The 19,684-nt window shown below is 43.7% G+C and overlaps 1 protein-coding gene across 1 annotated transcript in view; it reads left to right on the forward strand.

The window, feature by feature from the left end:
- The window catches only part of LOC311228314 (solute carrier family 23 member 1-like), a gene marked incomplete at both ends in the record, with an annotated part of 39,448 nt that extends 21,382 nt beyond the window's left edge, over nucleotides 1–18,066 (forward strand). The window contains 9 exons of the mRNA XM_084314223.1: nucleotides 7,099–7,258; nucleotides 7,744–7,925; nucleotides 8,390–8,510; nucleotides 9,228–9,384; nucleotides 12,347–12,600; nucleotides 13,069–13,233; nucleotides 13,557–13,665; nucleotides 15,307–15,402; nucleotides 17,834–18,066. Coding sequence (XP_084170349.1) covers nucleotides 7,099–7,258; nucleotides 7,744–7,925; nucleotides 8,390–8,510; nucleotides 9,228–9,384; nucleotides 12,347–12,600; nucleotides 13,069–13,233; nucleotides 13,557–13,665; nucleotides 15,307–15,402; nucleotides 17,834–18,066 — 1,477 coding nt within the window. The remainder of the gene's footprint in view (nucleotides 1–7,098; nucleotides 7,259–7,743; nucleotides 7,926–8,389; nucleotides 8,511–9,227; nucleotides 9,385–12,346; nucleotides 12,601–13,068; nucleotides 13,234–13,556; nucleotides 13,666–15,306; nucleotides 15,403–17,833) is intronic.
- Nucleotides 18,067–19,684: the final 1,618 nt, after the last annotated feature.

The following is a 19,684-nucleotide window of genomic DNA, read 5'->3' on the forward strand; positions in this document are numbered from 1 at the left end:
AAGCGGGGAACATAGAACCCGGGGAACATAGGACCCAGGGAACATAGACATGCTCCCCAGGTAAGATGTCCGTTGGACATTACCCCCCTCTTCCTTCCTCCCCCTCCCGAATGTTTTGATTAATAACGATGTCTTTGTTTAACAAAACATATGTTGTTTCACTGCATTTGGAGATACGACATGTGCTGTGTGAAAATTTTCTTAGGTTTAGGTATAGCTTAGGTTTCAGCATTTGCCAAGGCTTGTGTTTTTCTCTCTATCTAAAAACTGCGTTATTTTTTACGTGAGTAAAAATGAACTGTTTTTTTTTTGTTGTATGATGAGAAGTTGTGTGTGTGTGTTCATGTAACGTTTAGACCAGGGGTTCGCAAACTTTTCAGGCCGGGACCCAGAAAATAAGGCGTCAGAGAGCCGCGGCCCAATGCACATCGTCAGGCTTTTCTTTTTTTTTTTTTTTGGCCAGGTGACCGATTTTTTAAGCCAAATATCACTTCAATCCTATTAAGTTAGTTCAAGTTAGTTATTCATTTATATGTGCTATTTATGAGAGGGCTAACTTGTTGCAAAATAATAATGATAATAATAATAGCCTCATTAAAATACTATTGTTGCTTCGGTTGTTTTCAGCGTTTTATTTGCATAATCTGTTATTTAGTTTGAAATGTTCGTTGAAATAAGTAGATTTTTCGTTTTTGTTTATTTAATATAATACCATATAGTCACATTTTTTAATACAATAGAATATAATTTTAGAATACAACTAGAAACACTGTCCTGGCCTGCTTCTAAGTTCAGTGGCCTGACAAAAATAAATAAATAAAAGATTTGGATTTTTTTTTTTTTTTATCATCTCGCGGCCCTCCCGTGGCTGAGGCTGAGACTTTGGGAACCACTGGTTTAGACAACGTGGCTGAGTCCACAACTGGCTGGGTGTTAACCTGCAGCGCTGTACATAGTGGCATGTGATCGAGGGCCTGAGCCCTCTCTTAGCTTGTTATTTTCTTTACTTAAGGGTAATGGTAAAAATAACGAGTGGCAAGTTTTCACACATAAACAGAGCCGTGGATAAAACCTGTGGCTGGTGTGCATTATTTAAAGCTTTTACTCTACAGGTGAGTATGTGCTTCATCTGCCACGCCATGCACCTGGTGTCACGGCTCTGTTTTTTCTTTTGGCGACGTATCAGGGGTGAGGTGGTGAGGGGGTGGGTGAAATGTTTACCCGGTTTGCCCCCCTCTTCCTCAAATATGATTTTGTTTTCAAAACGTGTGTTGATTCACTATATTTTTGGGGATACGGTGTAATCCCTCAGCTACTGCTGGGGTTGTGCTCTTGCTTAGGGAGAGTGCGGTTTTCTCTGAAAATTGTTTGGTCACTATTATGGACATAGCAAGGCCTGTAGCTAACATTTGGTCGAGGACTTATGTCTTCTCTCGTCATAAAAGACGGCATTCCTCTTGCAATAGTGAGAGTGAACTTTTGCCTTTTTTATTGTGAAAGAGGGTTTTGTGTATCATGTTTTCACGTTTAAGTAAACGTGGCATTGAGTCCACAACTGGGTTAGGTATGTTAGCCTACAGAAGTTTACATGTATAGTGTGGTATATTCTAATCAATATCTAAGGTGAGATTGCTATCTGGAAAAGGAAGAAGGTCATAATGATACAAATGGTCTTTCTCTACTGATAGAGAAATAAACTGTGCAGGCCAGGCAAAGAAGGAACTATGGTTCAAAAACTCATTATTTATTTTGCCTCTGGGCTCAGAGTGAATTAGAAGGTTGCTTTTTACATACAAGGATTGTTCATCATTTTTCATAAGACATGATTGTACAGGATTAATAAGGTTTGCACATCAAACCCAGTCTGTACCTAAAACAGTCATGTTAACATCAATAAAATAGAGAATCTTTACTGAGCATTTACACATGAGTAAACCTGGTTTCAGCACTAAACTTTAAACAACATTGGTTTCTCCCATGATTTACTCACATGAAAATCAGCAGTCTCTGGTGGGATCGGTTGAGAGACACAAAAAAAAACCTGGTGGGTTTCTGGCCTATCTCTCTACCACTGAGCTCTCTCTTAAATACTCTAATTTCCACCAATAATAACAGTCTAATAATACGTTTGGTCCAATCAGGTTGGTCTTCTGGGAGGCGGTCCCCAATCGATCTCCTGTGTGGGGGCTGGCTGCCCCCCACCGATGATCTCATCGGGTGTTGTCCTTCAGTAAACAGAGGGGGGGTCTTCAGATGGCCCCCTCCTTTTGGGCTGTGGCGCCTTGATGAGTTAAGTTTTTAACACTAGAACCTTTTCTATATTTATGGTTTACAACAAGAGTGAACTGACACTCTATTACCTTCATAACCAGTTTGACATTCTGAATGATATTCAAATACCTTTTATCTAATATGGTTTAATTAATATGATCTTGTTTTATCATTCTGTAAGCACATTCTTCTTGTTAGCCAGTCTAGGCTGGTCTCTGCTGAAATCTGCTAACAAGAATACATCTTGTTTAGAGTGGGGTAAGTGACTGTTCCTTCTGTGGGTGTGACTTTCCAGTTCCTTTTGTTCTAGTTGAGTACATCTACTTGAGTGGGGGGTTTGGAATGTCTGTCTCTGTAACACCAATAATATCACCTTTTGCGGAGCCCTGAAAATCCATTCTGCTGTTAAAAAGGTACACCTCCTTTTGCATTATGGCTTTCTAATATTCACACATATTAGTTATGAAATACACAGTCAATGTTACCACAATAGCCTTTGGCCCCTCTCTTTGGTCTGTGTTTTTCTTACTTTAGGGTAAAGGTGTAAAAATTCAGGTGGCAAGTTCACACATGAGCCTGAAGCCGTGTATAAAGCCAGTTTTTTGCACAAACAAGGTTATCCTCTGTGGCTGGCGTGCAGAATGTGAAGCTGTTACCATAACAGGTATAATGCGTTTTCATGTAGCGTGCTACGACTGGTATCATGGCTGTGCTTTGTTGTTGCATCGTATCAGGGGTGAGGGGTCATAAGGGGTGGACTAATAACCCCTCCCCCCTTTACTGATTGGCCGGGAGGTGGGACCTTCTGCCTGTCAGTCTCCCTGTCGGCTGAGGGGTCAGCGCGTCACAGGGAGGGGGAGGGGGGGGGGCGTTCCCTGGTTCCACTCCATGTTAGGATGGGTGGGTCACAGGATTTCCCCCCGGCCATGGAATACATCACTGGGCGCGTTTTTCCTATTGGCCATGAGACATCTGTGAGTTTTCAGGTCTGTGCTCCAGACCGCTGTCATTGTCAAAGTTGGATGATGCGATGCATTCGAGAACTGTTCGTTTTCTGCTCTGCTCTCTATTAAAGTGTGTATTGGGCCGTTGGTCACTTGGCCCAATTATTATTACATGTATCTTTTTCAATTGTTACTCATGTAGAGGTCTCTCTGGGGGAACTTCTGTCTTCCCCTCTTATGTAAAGAGCAGAATTGACAGGGTTTTACCCTCAGACGCGTCATATGAGACCCGTGTCTGTGTCTTATAGGCCGGCATCCTGCTGCTCGTCCCAGACAGCTTGGAGGAAACGTTGTCTGGTGTTTCTTATTAGAATTCGCCATCGATATGTTTCGGGTTCTCGATGTGCATATAGCGCTTTCCATGTGGAACCACTTTATGGCTGGCGCGCCTTGGTGGCCCAATTGGCGGAGGGCGTAGAAACGGCGTTTTCTATGCGGGCGGCTGGGAAGGAGATTGAATCTCTACCGAGCGCCAGTGCACTAGGTTAGACTCGATGGCTCACGTGCATCTCCGGGGGGAGATGACGGAGTAGATCAAAACATTGGTGGAGGGGTCTCACGCCCATGAGGTGGGCCACCAGGAGCAGTGCATTCGCGTACTGACCATCTTGGTGGCGTCCTCTGTGATGTTTTGGATCGACACGCGTACCTACCCCCCTCTTAGGACTGGGGATGGCGGCGTGACTAGGACGTGGGACTGGTTCTGGTCGCGCTGGACCAGGTAAGATAACCCGTTGTCCGCCGGGGCGCAGATCTGCTGTTCTGGTACCCCGAAGGACTTTGTGCTTTTCCGGGGGGGAAATGCCGGGTCGGACCGGGCGTCGCGGGGATTGATGTCGTGGATGTGTGTCATATGTATGCCACCACGGGTTGCCCTTAACAGTGACGTGCTTGGTCCATACTGTGTTCTCGTCGACCTGTTGGCCTGGGTTAACCCTTTGAAAACTGAAACACTTGTGCTGCTTGTATAGCCTGTGTATACATGCAGTTATGTTTCTGAGTTTTCTTTGTGGGTTAAGGGAACAACCGCCTCCTGTTAAACTAAACATAGGGGGGTGGTTGGTTCTCCGGTGTGTTGGTAGCAGAGTCGACTCTCGGGTTGAGGCCGGGCTTGACCCCGTCTGCCAGAGAGTATGCCCCTGCATCTTTCATGACGTCTACCCATTGTGTCAGCCTCTTCTTTGAACCTCGACCCCGCTGGATTGGGGGGTCGGGTTTGTGGAGGTTATGACATGGTGCACAGCATACCGAACACCCCTTCCGCTGGGATACTGTTCTCACAGTAGACCCCTTAGGCGCCTGTCTAGTCCGCAGTGCTCTGGGCACAGGTCGAGTTATGCTCTTGGGGCCTGTTGCCTGGATTGAGGGATCAACCTCCTTGGGGGTTGTCTCCCCGGCACGCCGACTGGCCCCACAGTGTTGTGGGGGAGTAGCCTCTTGTAGAGTGCTTCAGAGCGGCGTGCCGAGGGGGGAAGGGCCTGCTTTTGATTTGGGCCCTGTCCGATACGCTGGCGATGTGGGGGGTGGTGTCACCAGTGACCGTCTGGTGGGGTCCCGATGCTACGGCCTCGTTGGCCTCACCAGGCCCCCTTTTTTCGGGGGGTCCTGGCCCTCAGGTTGTCCTAGGGCTGGGACCTCCTCCTCGCTCCGCTGCTACGGCCTTGCCACGGGGTTGGGTTCTTGACCTTCGACCCTGTGATGTTGGGGGATGTGAAGGAGGTGTCTTGCTTCCCGTCCGTTCCCTGGTGGCATGTGGGATGCACGCCTGAGTGGTCGCGGGTCCTTCTGAATGAAGGTAAGTCCCACGGTCTGCTCACCCTGTGCGTTTGAGGTGCTAAGCCCTCTTCGCACAGTCGGATCCGATTCCCTCCCGTCCTCCACTTGGGGGGTCCAGGGGGCTCGGGTCATCCCCGGTTCTGATGGTTGTGGGGGGCCTCAGCGGCTACATCTGTCGAGCTTTTCGCTCTGCTCAGTTCCTGTGTTCCATAAAGAGCAGAGCCTAAAGCTATACGATCTATAACGTAAGGTTATCCTATAACCCTAGTTATATGAGTATAGCGAGCGCTCTGCTCTGACTCACTGAGGACCCCGTGGTCTTCGCCTTCGGTGGTGAAAGACTTGGGAAGGAGCTGATGGTGTGGCCACGACCCCGCTTATATAGAGGAGCGGATGTGGGTGTGGCCAGGCGGAAGGGGGTGTGCATGTGGAGAAAGTTATTCATTATTAGAGTGGATAAAGGGATAGTTCCATAAAGAGCAGAGCGCTCGCTATACTCATATAACTAGGGTTATAGGATAACCTTACGTTACACATACACACAGTCCGCACTATGAATTGAAAATGGGGGACCCTGATATAAACAAGACAAACGTCTTTCTCTGGTCTGCATCCCCTTAACAATTGTGTGTATTGAGCCGTACTGTATTGTACCCATTCTACAATCTGTTAAATAATGTTTTCATTCATTCATTCATTCATTCATTCATTCATTCATTCATTCATTCACTCACTCATATCCCTCCTAGTTACACAGACACACAGTCCTCATATCCCTCCTAGTTACACATATACACAATCCTCATATCCATCCTAGTTACACATACACACAGTCCTCATATCCCTCCTAGTTATACATACACAGTCCTCATATCCCTCCTAGTTACACATACACACAGTCCTCATATCCCTCCTAGTTACACATACACACAGTCCTCATATCCCTCCTAGTTACACATACACACAGTCCTCATATCCCTCCTAGTTACACATACACACAGTCCTCATATCCCTCCTAGTTACACATACACAGTCCTCATATCCCTCCTAGTTACACATACACACAGTCCTCATATCCCTCCTAGTTACACATACACACAGTCCTCATATCCCTCCTAGTTACACATACACACAGTCCTCATATCCCTCCTAGTTACACATACACACAGTCCTCATATCCCTCCTAGTTACACATACACACAGTCCCCCAAACATTATTTCATCAAAGAGGTCAGAGCGCAGGGTCACCCACAGTGCAGTGTCCCTGGAGTAGTTTGGGGGTTCAGTGCCTTGCTTAAGGGCACGTAGGCAGAGATGGTTGGGCACCATAGATGTAATACCAGCCACCAGCCATTATGATGAATTGAAAATGGGGGACCCTGATGTAAACAAGACGAAAGTCTTTCTCTGGTCTGCATCCCCTTAACAATTGTGTGTATTGAGTCGTACTGTATTGTACCCATTCTGCAATCTGTTAATAAAATGTTCAATCAATCAATCAAACCCTTCAGTTACCAGCTCACAGCTGGAACACACCATCCCGTCAATGCCGGGGATTGAACCAGCAACCTTTTGGTTACTGGTCGGCCTCTTCACCTCCTGCCTCCCCGATTAAATGTATCCTCACATGGAAATAGTAATAGTGTGTGTGTGTGTGTGTGTGTGTGTGTGTGTGTGTGTGTGTGTGTGTGTGTGTGTGTGTGTGTGTGTGTGTGTGTGTGTGTGTGTGTGTGTGTGTGTGTGTGTGTGTGTGTGTGTGTGTGTGTGTGTGTGTGTGTGTGTGTGTGTGTGTGTCAATATCTGGAAGACAGAGGCCACCATGATGGAGCCCTGCAGCTGTTGGACAATAACATACACAGCATATTAAAGGCCCAATCTATGATCCAAATATAGACTAAAAAGTAGCCCCAACACTTCATCATAAAAATAAATAGGAATGTAGACTTTTTTCCATTCTCTTGTTGATAGACTGAGCTTTTGGTACAAGGACTGGCACTAGCCACTAACAGGCTCTCTCTCTCTCTCTTTCTCCTCTCTTCCACTATAGGCTGCCCATCCTCCAAGGTGGTACATTTTCCTTGCTGGCTCCAGCCATGTCCATCCTGTCAATGCCAGAGTGGACGTGTCCGGCCTGGACCCAGAATGCCACCCTGGTCAACACCTCCTCACCTGTCTTCATAGAGGTGTGGCAGACACGCATGAGAACAGTGAGTCACCACCAAACAGCACACACACACACACACACACACACACACACACACACACACACACACACACACACACACACATGCTTGTGACATTGGTTAACGTTCCAATCTGAGATTTGTTTTTACCATATTTGCATTGTTGAAGAGCTTTATTTGTAGATAGTAAGTATGCTTTTTGAAACTTCCTTAATTCACTGTGAATCAGAATATATGTATGTATGTATGTATGTATGTATGTATGTATGTATGTATGTATGTATGTATGTATGTATGTATATAAGAATACAGAAAATACAACTAAAAGCTATTTGCCTGTTAGTGGCTAGTGCCAGTCCTTGTACCAAAAGCTCAGTCTATCAACAAGAGAATGGAAAAAAGTCTACATTCCTATTTATTTTTATGATGAAGTGTTGGGGCTACTTTTTAGTCTATATTTGGATCATAGATTGGGCCTTTAATATGCTGTGTATGTTATTGTCCAACAGCTGCAGGGCTCCATCATGGTGGCCTCTGTCTTCCAGATCGTGGTTGGTCTCACTGGCCTTATAGGCTTCCTGATGCGCTTCATTGGCCCGCTCACCATCGCCCCCACCATCTCTCTCATCGCCCTGTCCATCTATGACACCGCCGGCATCAAGGCTGGCGCACACTGGGGCATCTCTGCCATGTGGGTGGACTCTCCGGGTCACAGTGGTGGGCCTTTACACGTGTAAAAGGGAGAGATCTCTGCCGTATAAACAGTCAGGCAAACAACAGGAATGTAGCAAGTCTACCAGATATGGTATAGAACACAGCTAAATTGCTACAACATTAGGTATGTATTAGTATATAGGGCTAGCCGCTAGTAGAAAATAAGATAAATGCTTTATTTTATTTTACTGAGGGTGAGATTAGCCATCTGAATTTACCACATGAACATGATAGCCTACTTATGAAGAGTCACAAAAAAAATTCATTGATTCCATGGGTTCTAAAATGCGTTAGATTAGACCCTATCATTATACAAGCTAAATGGGTGTTTAGAACAGAAAGCCTTCAGACTGAAAGTGATAGCGCTCTAGCAGGTGAAGCAGACAAACCAGCCACAGTTTAAATGTGGTGTTAATTTCTCCTGTAACTGTTCCACCACAGGACCACGGTGCTGATCGTGGTGTTCTCCCAGTACATCCGCCAGATCCCAGTCCCTGTCCCCACGTACAGCAAGGCCAAGAAACTGCACTTCTCAAAGATCTACATCTTCCAGATAATACCAGTGCGTCTACTGGGGAGGGGATTTTACGGCAATACCCTTCTTCCCTTAAAGGAACACGCCAACATTATGGGAATTGTGCTTACCTTAAGTAAGAAGATAGATACCAATTTCCTCACTGAGCATTCAGTAGAAAACTATCTGGCTGCAAGCTAGCCTAGCTTAGCAGAAATTAATGGAAGTGGATATGGACCACTAGCCTAGCTTAAAAGTCCAGAGGTGTTTTTGTGCAACAGCTAGGCTAGCTGGTCCATATCCGCTGCCATTAATTTCTGCAAGGCTAGGCTAGCTTGCAGCCGGATAGCTTTCTACTGAACGCACAAGAAATTGGCATCTACATTCTTGTCTGACTCTGGAGAAGACAGTAAGCACATTTCCCATAATGTTGGAAAACTTTAGCATCATGGTTTATTTCCATCATCTCGCCCCTGATTCCACCACAACACACAGGCCCTCAGGCATGTGCGAGTGAGGTGTTGCTGTTGGCAACTACTGTAAATCAAATCCACACACACTTTATTCTGTGTCCGTTCAGCTGTTGGACCTTGCATCTATTTGACATTCCAGACTTTAATTATTGATGATTGTAGTTTAACCATTTAGTTAAACTATTGACAAGTAGTTACAGACTACATTTTTGGAGTGTTAAGTTAAAATGTAACTTGTCTTTTGGATTTTCCCCGAGTTTCCCTGACACTGACAATATTAGACGTTGACTAGGTTCTGCTGGGTATTGCTGTGTCGTGGCTGGTCTGCTACCTCCTGACCATCTACGATGTCCTGCCCTCTGACCCAGACCAGTACGGCCACCTGGCCCGGACAGACCTAAAGGGAGATGTGGTGGGACGGGCCTCCTGGTTCACCTTTCCTTACCCGGGTAAGATCATATCAAAGCAAGGATTTAAAACGTCTTCATTTTTTGGCAGGCAATCGGGAATTACCCGGGACTCCGAAGTTTAACATGAATTAATTATGTGTGTTCAGATCATACCGATGACATATTATAACAAGTACTGTACATAAATGTTTTACTCCTTAGAGGGGAAGCTGCTCTCATGAGTTGGTCTATGACACCTATTTTTCCATTTCAAAATAATAACCAAATATTATTATAGTCATTTTAGTTTGTTTCTACTTGTTACATCAGGATATATTTGGAAAGCCGCTATTAATGGAAGAAGCCAAGTCATACATCTATGAATCGGGCCAAATCGCCTCTTTCCAATGGTAGAGTTAAATCTGGATTTAGTACCACCAGGCACCCGTTACAGGCAGCAAAGACTGTGAATGAAATCTACTGTAAGTACAGTTACTTTTGTATAATGTCCATAGCTCCGGCATTTTTCACCAGATTGCGGGGAAAAAAATTGTAGACGTTCACAGAAAGGTAAAGAAACAATATACATTGTATTTTATGGCAATAGGTTTGTTCGACCTGTGAGATATAATCAGGAAAATCACGGCAATATTTATTTTTCACAACAGCCAGCCCTAGTTTTGACAGTGGCTGGTGTGAGCTGGGTAGTGTAGTTTTATGAAATCTCAATGTCGATCGAAAGCCCTGGGTGTCCTCTGTCTTAGGACTACAACGATTCCATGACGGCATAATTTCCTCGTGTCTAAATCATCCGGTTTCCGATGCAATGCGCTGAGATTTTTATAAACTCATATTTTGCTAATAACACTTAACCCCTTAAGCCCGAGTGGACCGGTACGAGATTGATATCACGCCATAAATAGATGAATACAGAACGTATTAATTAATGTTATGTTTCTTTTTGTGGCCAAGAGTAAAGACCCTAACCCTATCAAAACAGCAGTCAAAGTGTATATTTTCAGCACTACGTTTTTTTTACCAATTATTTTAAGTGTTATTAGTGAAATATGAGCTTATAAAAATCTCTGCGCATTGCATCGGAAAGCGGAGGATTTAGGTGGAAGTAAAGCAAGCTGTCATCAGTGTGTGTCGTCCTCTGAACGGGCAGCGTTGGGGAAGTTCACTTTCTACATGAAATAGTTCAGTTCACACATCATTTATATTTTTTTAGATACATTTTTAGCATTTATTGCTTTTCATGGTCAGACATGGCCGACAGAGGAGGAGAGGATGAACGGGAGAAGAGGCGGGGAAGACATGCGACAAATGTCACCGGGAGCGGGAGGCGAACCCGGGACGGCCGCGTGGGTGTGCGAGGCACTATGCAGTGCGCCACGAGGGCGCCCAGTTCACACATTTTTAAGGGGAGACACTGCAGGTGAATAGGGTAAACAAATTAACTAATAGATATCACAATGAAACTTCCCCAGTTGATTACTTATATTAAGACAAGACTTTTTTGTATTACAAGTTTTCTGAAATTGTATGTTTAAATATGCAAATGAGGCATGATCTACTTAAATATGCACTAATTTGCATATAATTCCAGGACAGAAATCTGAACATTGGATAAAGCCATTTTCAAAATTATAGTTTCATTTTGTTGACATATTAGAGCCAAAGGTTATTACAGAGGGGATTTTGGATATCTCTTTTTATCACTCCATAAATCAGAAAATACTCCATTCAGTCAATTTTTATGGTAAAATTCCATATTTCGCCATGTTTTTAGGAATAAAATGTGATATAAATCAGGGTATGAATGCGATATCAACAAACCCTTCTGTAAATACCTTCAGAACATAGATATGAATAGAACTGGAAGGTTTGGTGTATGTGAGTGCTACTGAAGTGGAGATTTCTGGCTCAGAGTATGAGGAAAAACTCTTAAAACTCATTTTCGGGAAAACGCCTTCAAAGTTCTGTATTGTAAAATGCCATACTTTTTTTTTAAACAGATATTTACAAACACAATACCTAATCAAACCATTAGTAATAGACAACCTAAACACATGCCTGATAACTGAATAATAATAATAATGATGTTATTGAACTGAACAGAACTACACACAGGCTACAAACAGTGTAGTACAGTGTAGTACCCCCTAATAGGCAAAAAATATTTGAATAGATATCACTATGAAACTTTCCCAATTTGTTATGTACATATAAACTAAGAAAAAATATATTGCAAGTTTTCTTAAATTTATGTTTATATATGCAAATGAGGCACTTCCCCATTAAATATGTGCACATTTATGGATGCAATAAGGCAAAATGATGTAAAATAAACAACTAAATGTGTGTTATTGACGTTTTATTGTCACTAGTTTCATAGAAGACATGTTTAGGAAGCAAAATATAACAAAATCTCAAAATCAACAAAAAAAGTATATTTGACTATTCACCTGCAGTGTCTCGCCTTAAATGAACTAGTTCAGTTCATAGTTAATAATAAACTTTTTTTTAACTAAAGTTCATGATTTCAAAAAATAACTAGTTTATAGTTTTATAGTTCTTTTTTTCAATATGTTGCTGCGAGCTATTATAAAATGGTGGCTGCTAGAGGGTTGGGACACTTGTGGACCAACCAACAAACCAAACAACCGACCTGAGCTAGAGAGCTGCTGGTCACAGCTAAAAGAAATTATAATACTGATTGGCTAGTCTGAGCCCCTCAGGCAGGCCACTCAGCTTTGACTTTGGTACAGTCAAGAAGTCCCTGCCTGAGGATCTCACGATCTCCAGCCCCAGCTTATTTGAGGTCAAAAGTGACAAGATGGATGTCCAAAAGGAGTCAGATCTAGTTTGTCTTTAAGTAAAGAAAACTAAAACTCAAAATGTGTTTCAGGTGTTCCTTTGAAATCATTATCAATATAATCTAAACCTGGTTTTAAGGGTCAGAATCAACGTTGTCGACAGCATTAGGAGGAAGTCCTGTATATTTTGTCTTCAAATTCAGGTCAGTGGGGTGTACCGACTGTGAGCGTTGCAGCAGTGTTTGGCATCATGGCTGGCATCTTATCCTCCATGATAGAATCTGTGGGAGACTACTACGCCTGTGCCAGACTGTCAGGGGCCCCTCCCCCGCCCATGCACGCCATCAACAGAGGGATCGCCATCGAGGGGATAGGAAGTCTGCTGGCCGGGGCTTGGGGCACAGGCAACGGCACCACCTCATTCAGTGAAAATGTGGGAGCGCTGGGTATCACCAAGGTGAGATAAACACAGTGTAGAAGTGCCCCATTCTATCCTGCAGTAGTAGTGTATGACAGTCTAGTGGACCACTAGTGCAGCACTAATGCATTAAATATATTAAAAAACGGGACGCGTACAATGGATACAGCAACAACAACAAAAGTGGCTAAGATTGGTGGTTTACATTTGACACATTTATGCGTTTACTAATGTATTTTAGATGACCGTTTTACATAACAGCATTTTTTCATTGAAAAGGATCTATTAATAGCCAACAAAGAGGGTGGTCGCAAGAGGCCACAGGGTCCGGTTTAGGCCATGAGCACTGGTGCCACATTAGAACACATGCGTATGTTGTCGTCTAACAATCTGAAGAATAACCAATTCTCTGAAGTTGTTAAATTTTTTAAATGCGACCGCCGGAAGCTCGAGAAGCTATAGCCTGGTCTTGAATACTCGGGACGTGTGATTTCTGTGTGCTTGCAGGTCGGCAGCCGCATGGTGATCATCGTCAGTGGAATCTTGATGATCCTGATGGGTGTGCTGGGAAAGATAGGAGCCGTCTTCACCACCATCCCCACCCCTGTGATGGGCGGGATGTTCTTGGTCATGTTTGGGATGATAACTGCGGCTGGCATTTCAAATCTGCAGGTAAACCGTTCTTCTAGGGAAGGTCGTCTCACAAGTTTCAGGATAGATATACTGTGTGGTATTTGTCTGGACATTTCTTCACAACACTTGACTTTGGGGAAGCCAACAGACTGGCTTCTTCTTCACTTCCCACAGACACATAGTAAAGACCTATCCGTTCCCCATGTTCTACCTGCTTACCTGTAATTCTAAAAGTTAACCATCAGTTAAATTATGTTTATTAATTTCCTACACTTTGTTAGTTCCTAGGTACTTAACCATTATTTGTGCCCCTAAACTGTTGACTGGAAAGTTGACACAAATCTCCCTTATTTCTTTTACAGTTTGTAGACATGAATTCCTCCAGGAACCTCTTTGTCTTCGGCTTCTCCATGTTCTCTGCAATGGTCATTCCTAACTGGATCAATAAGAACCCAGATTTCTTAGCTACAGGTATATACAGTGTTGAGCAAGTTACTCAGGAATTGTAATTCGTTACTTATTACTGATTGCTCCTTGGAGTCAGGAGTCAGGAGCAGGAGTCTGGAGTCAGGAGTCAGGAGCTAGAGTCAGGAGTCAGGATCTGGAGTCAGGAGTCAGGAGCTGGAATCAGGAGTCAGGAGCTGGAGTCAGGAGCTGGAGTCAGGAGTCAGGAGCTGGAGTCAGGAGTCAGGAGCTGGAGTCAGGAGTCAGGAGCTGGAGTCAGGAGTCAGGAGCTGGAGTCAGGAGTCAGGAGTCAGGAGCTGGAGTCAGGAGCTGGAGTCAGGAGCTGGAGTCAGGAGCTGGAGTCAGGAGTCAGGAGTCAGGAGCTGGAGTCAGGAGTCAGGAGCTGGAGTCAGGAGTCAGGAGCTGGAGTCAAGAGCTGGAGTCAGGAGTCAGGAGCTGGAGTCAGGAGTCAAGAGTCAGGAGTCAGGAGCTGGAGTCAGGAGTCAGGAGTCAGGAGCTGGAGTCAGGAGTCAGGAGTCAGGAGCTGGAGTCAGGAGTCAGGAGCTGGAGTCAGGAGTCAGGAGTCAGGAGCTGGAGTCAGGAGTCAGGAGCTGGAGTCAGGAGCTGGAGTTAGGAGTCAGGAGTCAGGAGCTGGAGTCAGGAGTCAGGAGCTGGAGTCAGGAGTCAGGAGCTAGAGTCAGGAGTCAGGAGTCAGGAGCTGGAGTCAGGAGTCAGGAGTCAGGAGTCAGGAGTCAGGAGCTGGAGTCAGGAGTCAGGAGCTGGAGTCAGGAGCTGGAGTCAGGAGCTGGAGTCAGGAGTCAGGCCAGAAAACTGGCACAAGAGTGAATCATGATGGAACAGCAATCAAAAGTGAATAGGCTAGAGACACGACTGACTGGGTTTCAGAGTCTATGATCTGGCAGCGTGGTGAAGTCTGGACCGGGCCTTTATGTTGAGAAGATGACAAACAGCTGTTAGCCTGACTCCCGCACACCTGACTCCACTTCTGCAATCAGAGAGAGAGGGGGGGGGGGGCATGTAGGCTAGCTGGAGTAGAGGGTCCATCCCATGCCCCTTGGCCGTAGCATATAGAAGTTGCCCACTTAGAAAGTGTTTACTGGTGTATATATATATTTTGCATTATAGATGTTGCTTAGCATCATCTTATTTAAGATTGTCAGAGATGTATAGAGCAGATTTTGTTCCTTTTCCTCGTGGCCCGACACCATTTGAGTCAAGATCATGATCTTCTACAACATGTGTAGGGGACATTGACTGTTCTTGTGTGTAAAGTGTCTGTAATGCGGTTAGTGATCCCCATCACTCTCATCAAAAAAAATTGAACGTTCCAACTACCACTGTAGTGATTTGTCTTCCTTGAGTTTTCTGAATTGGCCTCTGATTGCTGTGGGGATGCGCTGGCTATACTGTGTAGATGAGAAGTGTGTACTCTAGCTTTAATCTCTTTAAAAAGAAATAATAATAATAATAATAATAATAATAATAATAATAATAATAATAATAATAATAATAATAATAATAATAATAATAATAATAATAATAATAATAATAATAATAATAATAATAATAATAATACAAACTAAATGCCTGTGCTCGGTCCTATAGCAGTGAGACTTACTGTATGATCCCTTGTGGTGCGTCCCCCAGGTGTGGTGGAGCTGGACCAGGTGTTGCGTGTCTTGTTGACCACCAGCATGTTTGTAGGTGGATTCCTTGGCTTCTTCCTGGACAACACAGTTCCTGGTAAGCTTCAACAACATCTTGAAATGGAAAGATGTTGCAGAATGATGAGCTTGTATACAGTTTCTTTCTGGGATCTTGCCCCACCGTACAGGAAATATTGTCCTTGAAGGGGCCCTTCAGAGGACACTGAATCATTGTGCCATGTTAATTGCAGCTCAATGAAATGACGTAGATGAAAAAATAGCAATCCCTATTGCAATCCTTATTTCTATGAAATTATCTACATCATTTCATTGAGCCGTAATTAACATAACACAAGGATTCTATGTCCTCTGATGAAGATATTAAAACTTGTTTTAGTCAAACTAAATTAATGTGTGCAAAACAGTTTAGACTAGAGCCTTGGGATATGCGTGAGATTACATGTGCAAAATAAATCGGTGAAGTGTTTCTGGTGAAGTGCCCCTTTAACTACAGTCTAGACCAGTGATTCCCAACCTGGGGTTCGCGGACCCCCTGGGTGTCCGCCAGGGGGCGCAGGGGGTCCGCCAGACCACAGATGATTTGAGGTATTTTTTTTTTTTTTTTTTCAGTGACATATTTAATTAGCATATTTTTATCATCAGAAGCATGAATAGTCTCTCCACTACAATAAAAAATAAAGATAAATAAATAAACATCTAGACATGATTTTTGAACGTTAACAGTAGGCTACCGGGTAGCCGCTAAAACGCGAATCAGTTGACTGTATCACTTTCCGTAGCTAGCCTAGCACGCTAGTTAACTTTCTCGGCTCGTCTGCAGTCAGCCGCCAGAGGCGAAAATGTGTGACAAACGAAAAGGAGATGACGGCAGCTCATCTGCAAAAAAAGTTAGGACCTACAGCAATCGCGAAAATTACATCACCATGGGCTTCACTGAGGGACCAGACAAACAACCTGAGTGTGTGATTTGTGGAGAAAAGTTGGCAAACTCAAGCCTGAAGCCCAGCAAGCTGAAGAGATATCAGGCGTCTAAGCACCCAGAAACCGTTGGGAAGGATCCGGACTTTTTTCGGAGGAAAGAACAGTCTCTCAAGGCGAACAAGCCCGTTGATGTTAGAGTAGCGTGGAGCAGGGGTGGCAGTGATTTACAGAAGGCTACCGAAGCCTCCTTTGAGTGTTCGCTTTTAATTGCAAAAGCAAAGAAACTGCACAATATTGGCGAGCAGCTCATCAAACCAGCCTGCATCAAAATGGTTTAGAAACTGTGCGGCCCACAGGTGGCGGATAAACTAAAATCAGTACCATTCTCGAACAATGTAGTGAAAGACCGAATTGATAAGATGTCAAGTGATTGCAAGCAGCAGCTGTCAGAAAAGCTTAGAAAGGGTCCATTTGCCATACAACTTGATGAAACTACAACTGTCGCAGATGAGGCTGTGCTCATCGTTTATGTGCAGTATATCGAAAATGAGGATCTGAAGCAGGACATTCTCATGTCAGTCAACCTTACTACCACCACTCGAGGTGAGGATATTTTTACTGCAGTGGATTCTTACTTCATTCAACATAAATGCAAACCGTTCACCATTAGGGCCTGATTTGAGAGGATGAATACAGGATTTGAATATTGGCCAACATTTTGAAATACATATGGTGCAAGATGAGATTTGTTGATTGAAGGCACAAGTCAAAGAAGCATAGTGGGTCTAATTATGATGCATATGCCTGTGTATAAGCAGTTTGTTATTAAAATGACAAAAAAAAGTATTAAAATGACAAAAAAATAGTATTTTATGGTATTTTATTAGGAGGGGGGTCCAGGAATTTCATCAGAGATGTTTGGGGGTCCCTGGGGGAAAAAAGGTTGGGAACCCCTGGTCTAGACCAATACTGTTACTGGTGTGTTGAAAAGCAATATACACATTTGTTAATAGCAACACAACGTGTGTAATTTTTTTAACACATTTTCAACACATCTATGTGTTTAGTTAAGGACAGCTATTTCAGCTATATCAGTTATTTTAACACAAACACTTAACAGTGTCCTCTCCCAGTTAACACCGCTGTTCTGATTCAGATTCAGATTCAGATTATTATATTGTCAGCTTTTTTAAATGTACATACATTCAGAAAAACGTGAGATGCTTGTTTTTCCCTGCTCCTCAACCATAATAGTTTATAGAACGATCTATACAATACAAGGTAAATAAAAACGGAATAAAATATATATAAATTATTATACAGTGTAACAGCATTGTGTGTGTGTGTGTGTGTGTGTGTGTGTGTGTGTGTGTGTGTGTGTGTGTGTGTGTGTGTGTGTGTGTGTGTGTGTGTGTGTGTGTGTGTGTGTGTGTGTGTGTGTAATAAGTGTGTTTGTGTGGTGTGCAAGTCACTTAAGGTGCTTTTGTGTGTATGCTCATGTGATGATTTAGACTAGAGCCTTTCCGTCAGTAGTCTGTTTGCCCGGTGGAAGTAACTGTTCAGTGTTCTCTGTTCGGGCTGTCCAGGCACGAAGCACGAACGTGGGCTCCTGACTTGGAACAAGCCTCATCTAGGCGGCTCCCTGGACAGCGAAGAGGTCTACGACCTCCCGTTCGGCATCAGCTCGCGCCTCTCCACCTACTCCTGTGTTCGCTACATGCCTTTCTGCCGTTGGAACGGACCCAGGTCCCGAGGCGCGTCTGAAGAGGATACTCATGTGCAGCAGGTCGTGCAGGACGTAGAGCACTGGGAGCTCTGAGCACCGGCTCCTGTTTAACCCACTGACCTCAGTGAGGGTCTTCTGCACATGTCATTTTGTACTGCCTGCCCCAAGTTTGATTCCTATTTTTCTACATGGACCTTTTTTTTTTTTTACCAGGGAATTACTTATACGTATAGAAAAAAAACAAAGAAGTTCCAGGCACTCTTCATATATAAAAAGGCTTTAATAAATTGCTTAGTTCATATTAGAACAATAAAAATAAAATAAAACATGTTTCGGCCTAGCTGTCAGCCTTCTTCAGGGCATACAAACAAATGAATGAACTCTGAGCCATATTCTAAAGGAGGCTGATGCTAATTACTCAATCAAGCTCAGGTGTGAGCATTTAGTCAGCCTGAGGTCTAGCTGTCATAATTGCATATGCAAAACTGTCTGTCGTTTTTTTTATTGTTCTAATATGAACTAAGCAATTTATTATAGCTTTTTCTATATATGAAGAGTGCCTGGAACTTCTTTGTTTTTTCTACTGGCTCCCCAAATATCCAAAGAGCACCTTCTAAACACTGGATGCACACTACAAGAACGCTGCAGCCCTCCTTCTTGTTCAAGTTACTTATACTTTGTAAAATGATTGTGTGTTTGTTGTGTTTCTGCGCTCTTGTAGATCTAGTATGTTGGGTTTATTTAAGAACACTGATATCTATAATGTCTTCTTCTATATCTAAAAATCCGTAGCCTTCGGTTTACACATTGATACGGGTTCATAGCATTTCACCAGGCAAGTCTGCACTGAGAGAGTTCTGATTGTACGAACATTTTTAAAAGGAAAGAAAAACAGAGATTTATTGTTTCACATCAATGCTTTTTAAAACAGAGAGTATGATGAAAAGGTCTCAAGGGCTGTTCTGACGTTTATCAGAAACATTACTGTGAGTCGCAGCAGGCTGCAGGCGATGATGGTGATCTCTCCACACTCCTCTTTCAAAGGACATTCACCAGAACCTAGTGGATGAATTTATCATCACACAACAGTATCTCCACAACAACCCAGACATCTGCTAAAAAAAACTCAGTGTAGCAGCATGAACTATTAGGTTTGTGTTTGTGCATGTATGTGTGTATGTGTGTGTGTGTGTATATGTGTGTTCACCGTGCATGCATGCCATTTGTGTGTCTGTCATAAAGTTGTCGTACGTGCATCTTTCATGCGTGTGTGTGCACGCGCGCGTGTGTGTGTGTGTGTGTGTGCGTGTGTGTATGTGTGTGTGTGTGTGTGTGTGTGTGTGTGTGTGTGTGTGTGTGTGTGTGTGTGTGTGTGTGTGTGTGTGTGTGTGTGTGTGTGTGTGTGTGTGTGTGTGTGTGTGTGTGTGTGTGTAATAACTGCATCAAACATTTCTGAATCACTCCAGCCTTCCCGGTGAGGGCTTGTTTTGCAGAGGCTGTTAGGAACATCACATCCACCCTCCATCACTATCTCTCTGTATCCATTCTCTCTGGCTATCTATCTGCACCTTTGATAGGCAGGTGGGATATTAAGTAATGCTTTGATCTGTGGAGTTATGTATAGGCCCCCATAGAGGCCCCTTTCGACCACAGATGTCAGGCTATATAGGGCTACTATGGGTAATTTCCTCTTTAAAAAAAAGCATTTTCT

Source organism: Notolepis coatsorum, assembly GCF_963971535.1.
Source record: "Notolepis coatsorum genome assembly, chromosome: 5".
Classification (NCBI taxonomy): Eukaryota; Metazoa; Chordata; class Actinopteri; order Aulopiformes; family Paralepididae; genus Notolepis; species Notolepis coatsorum.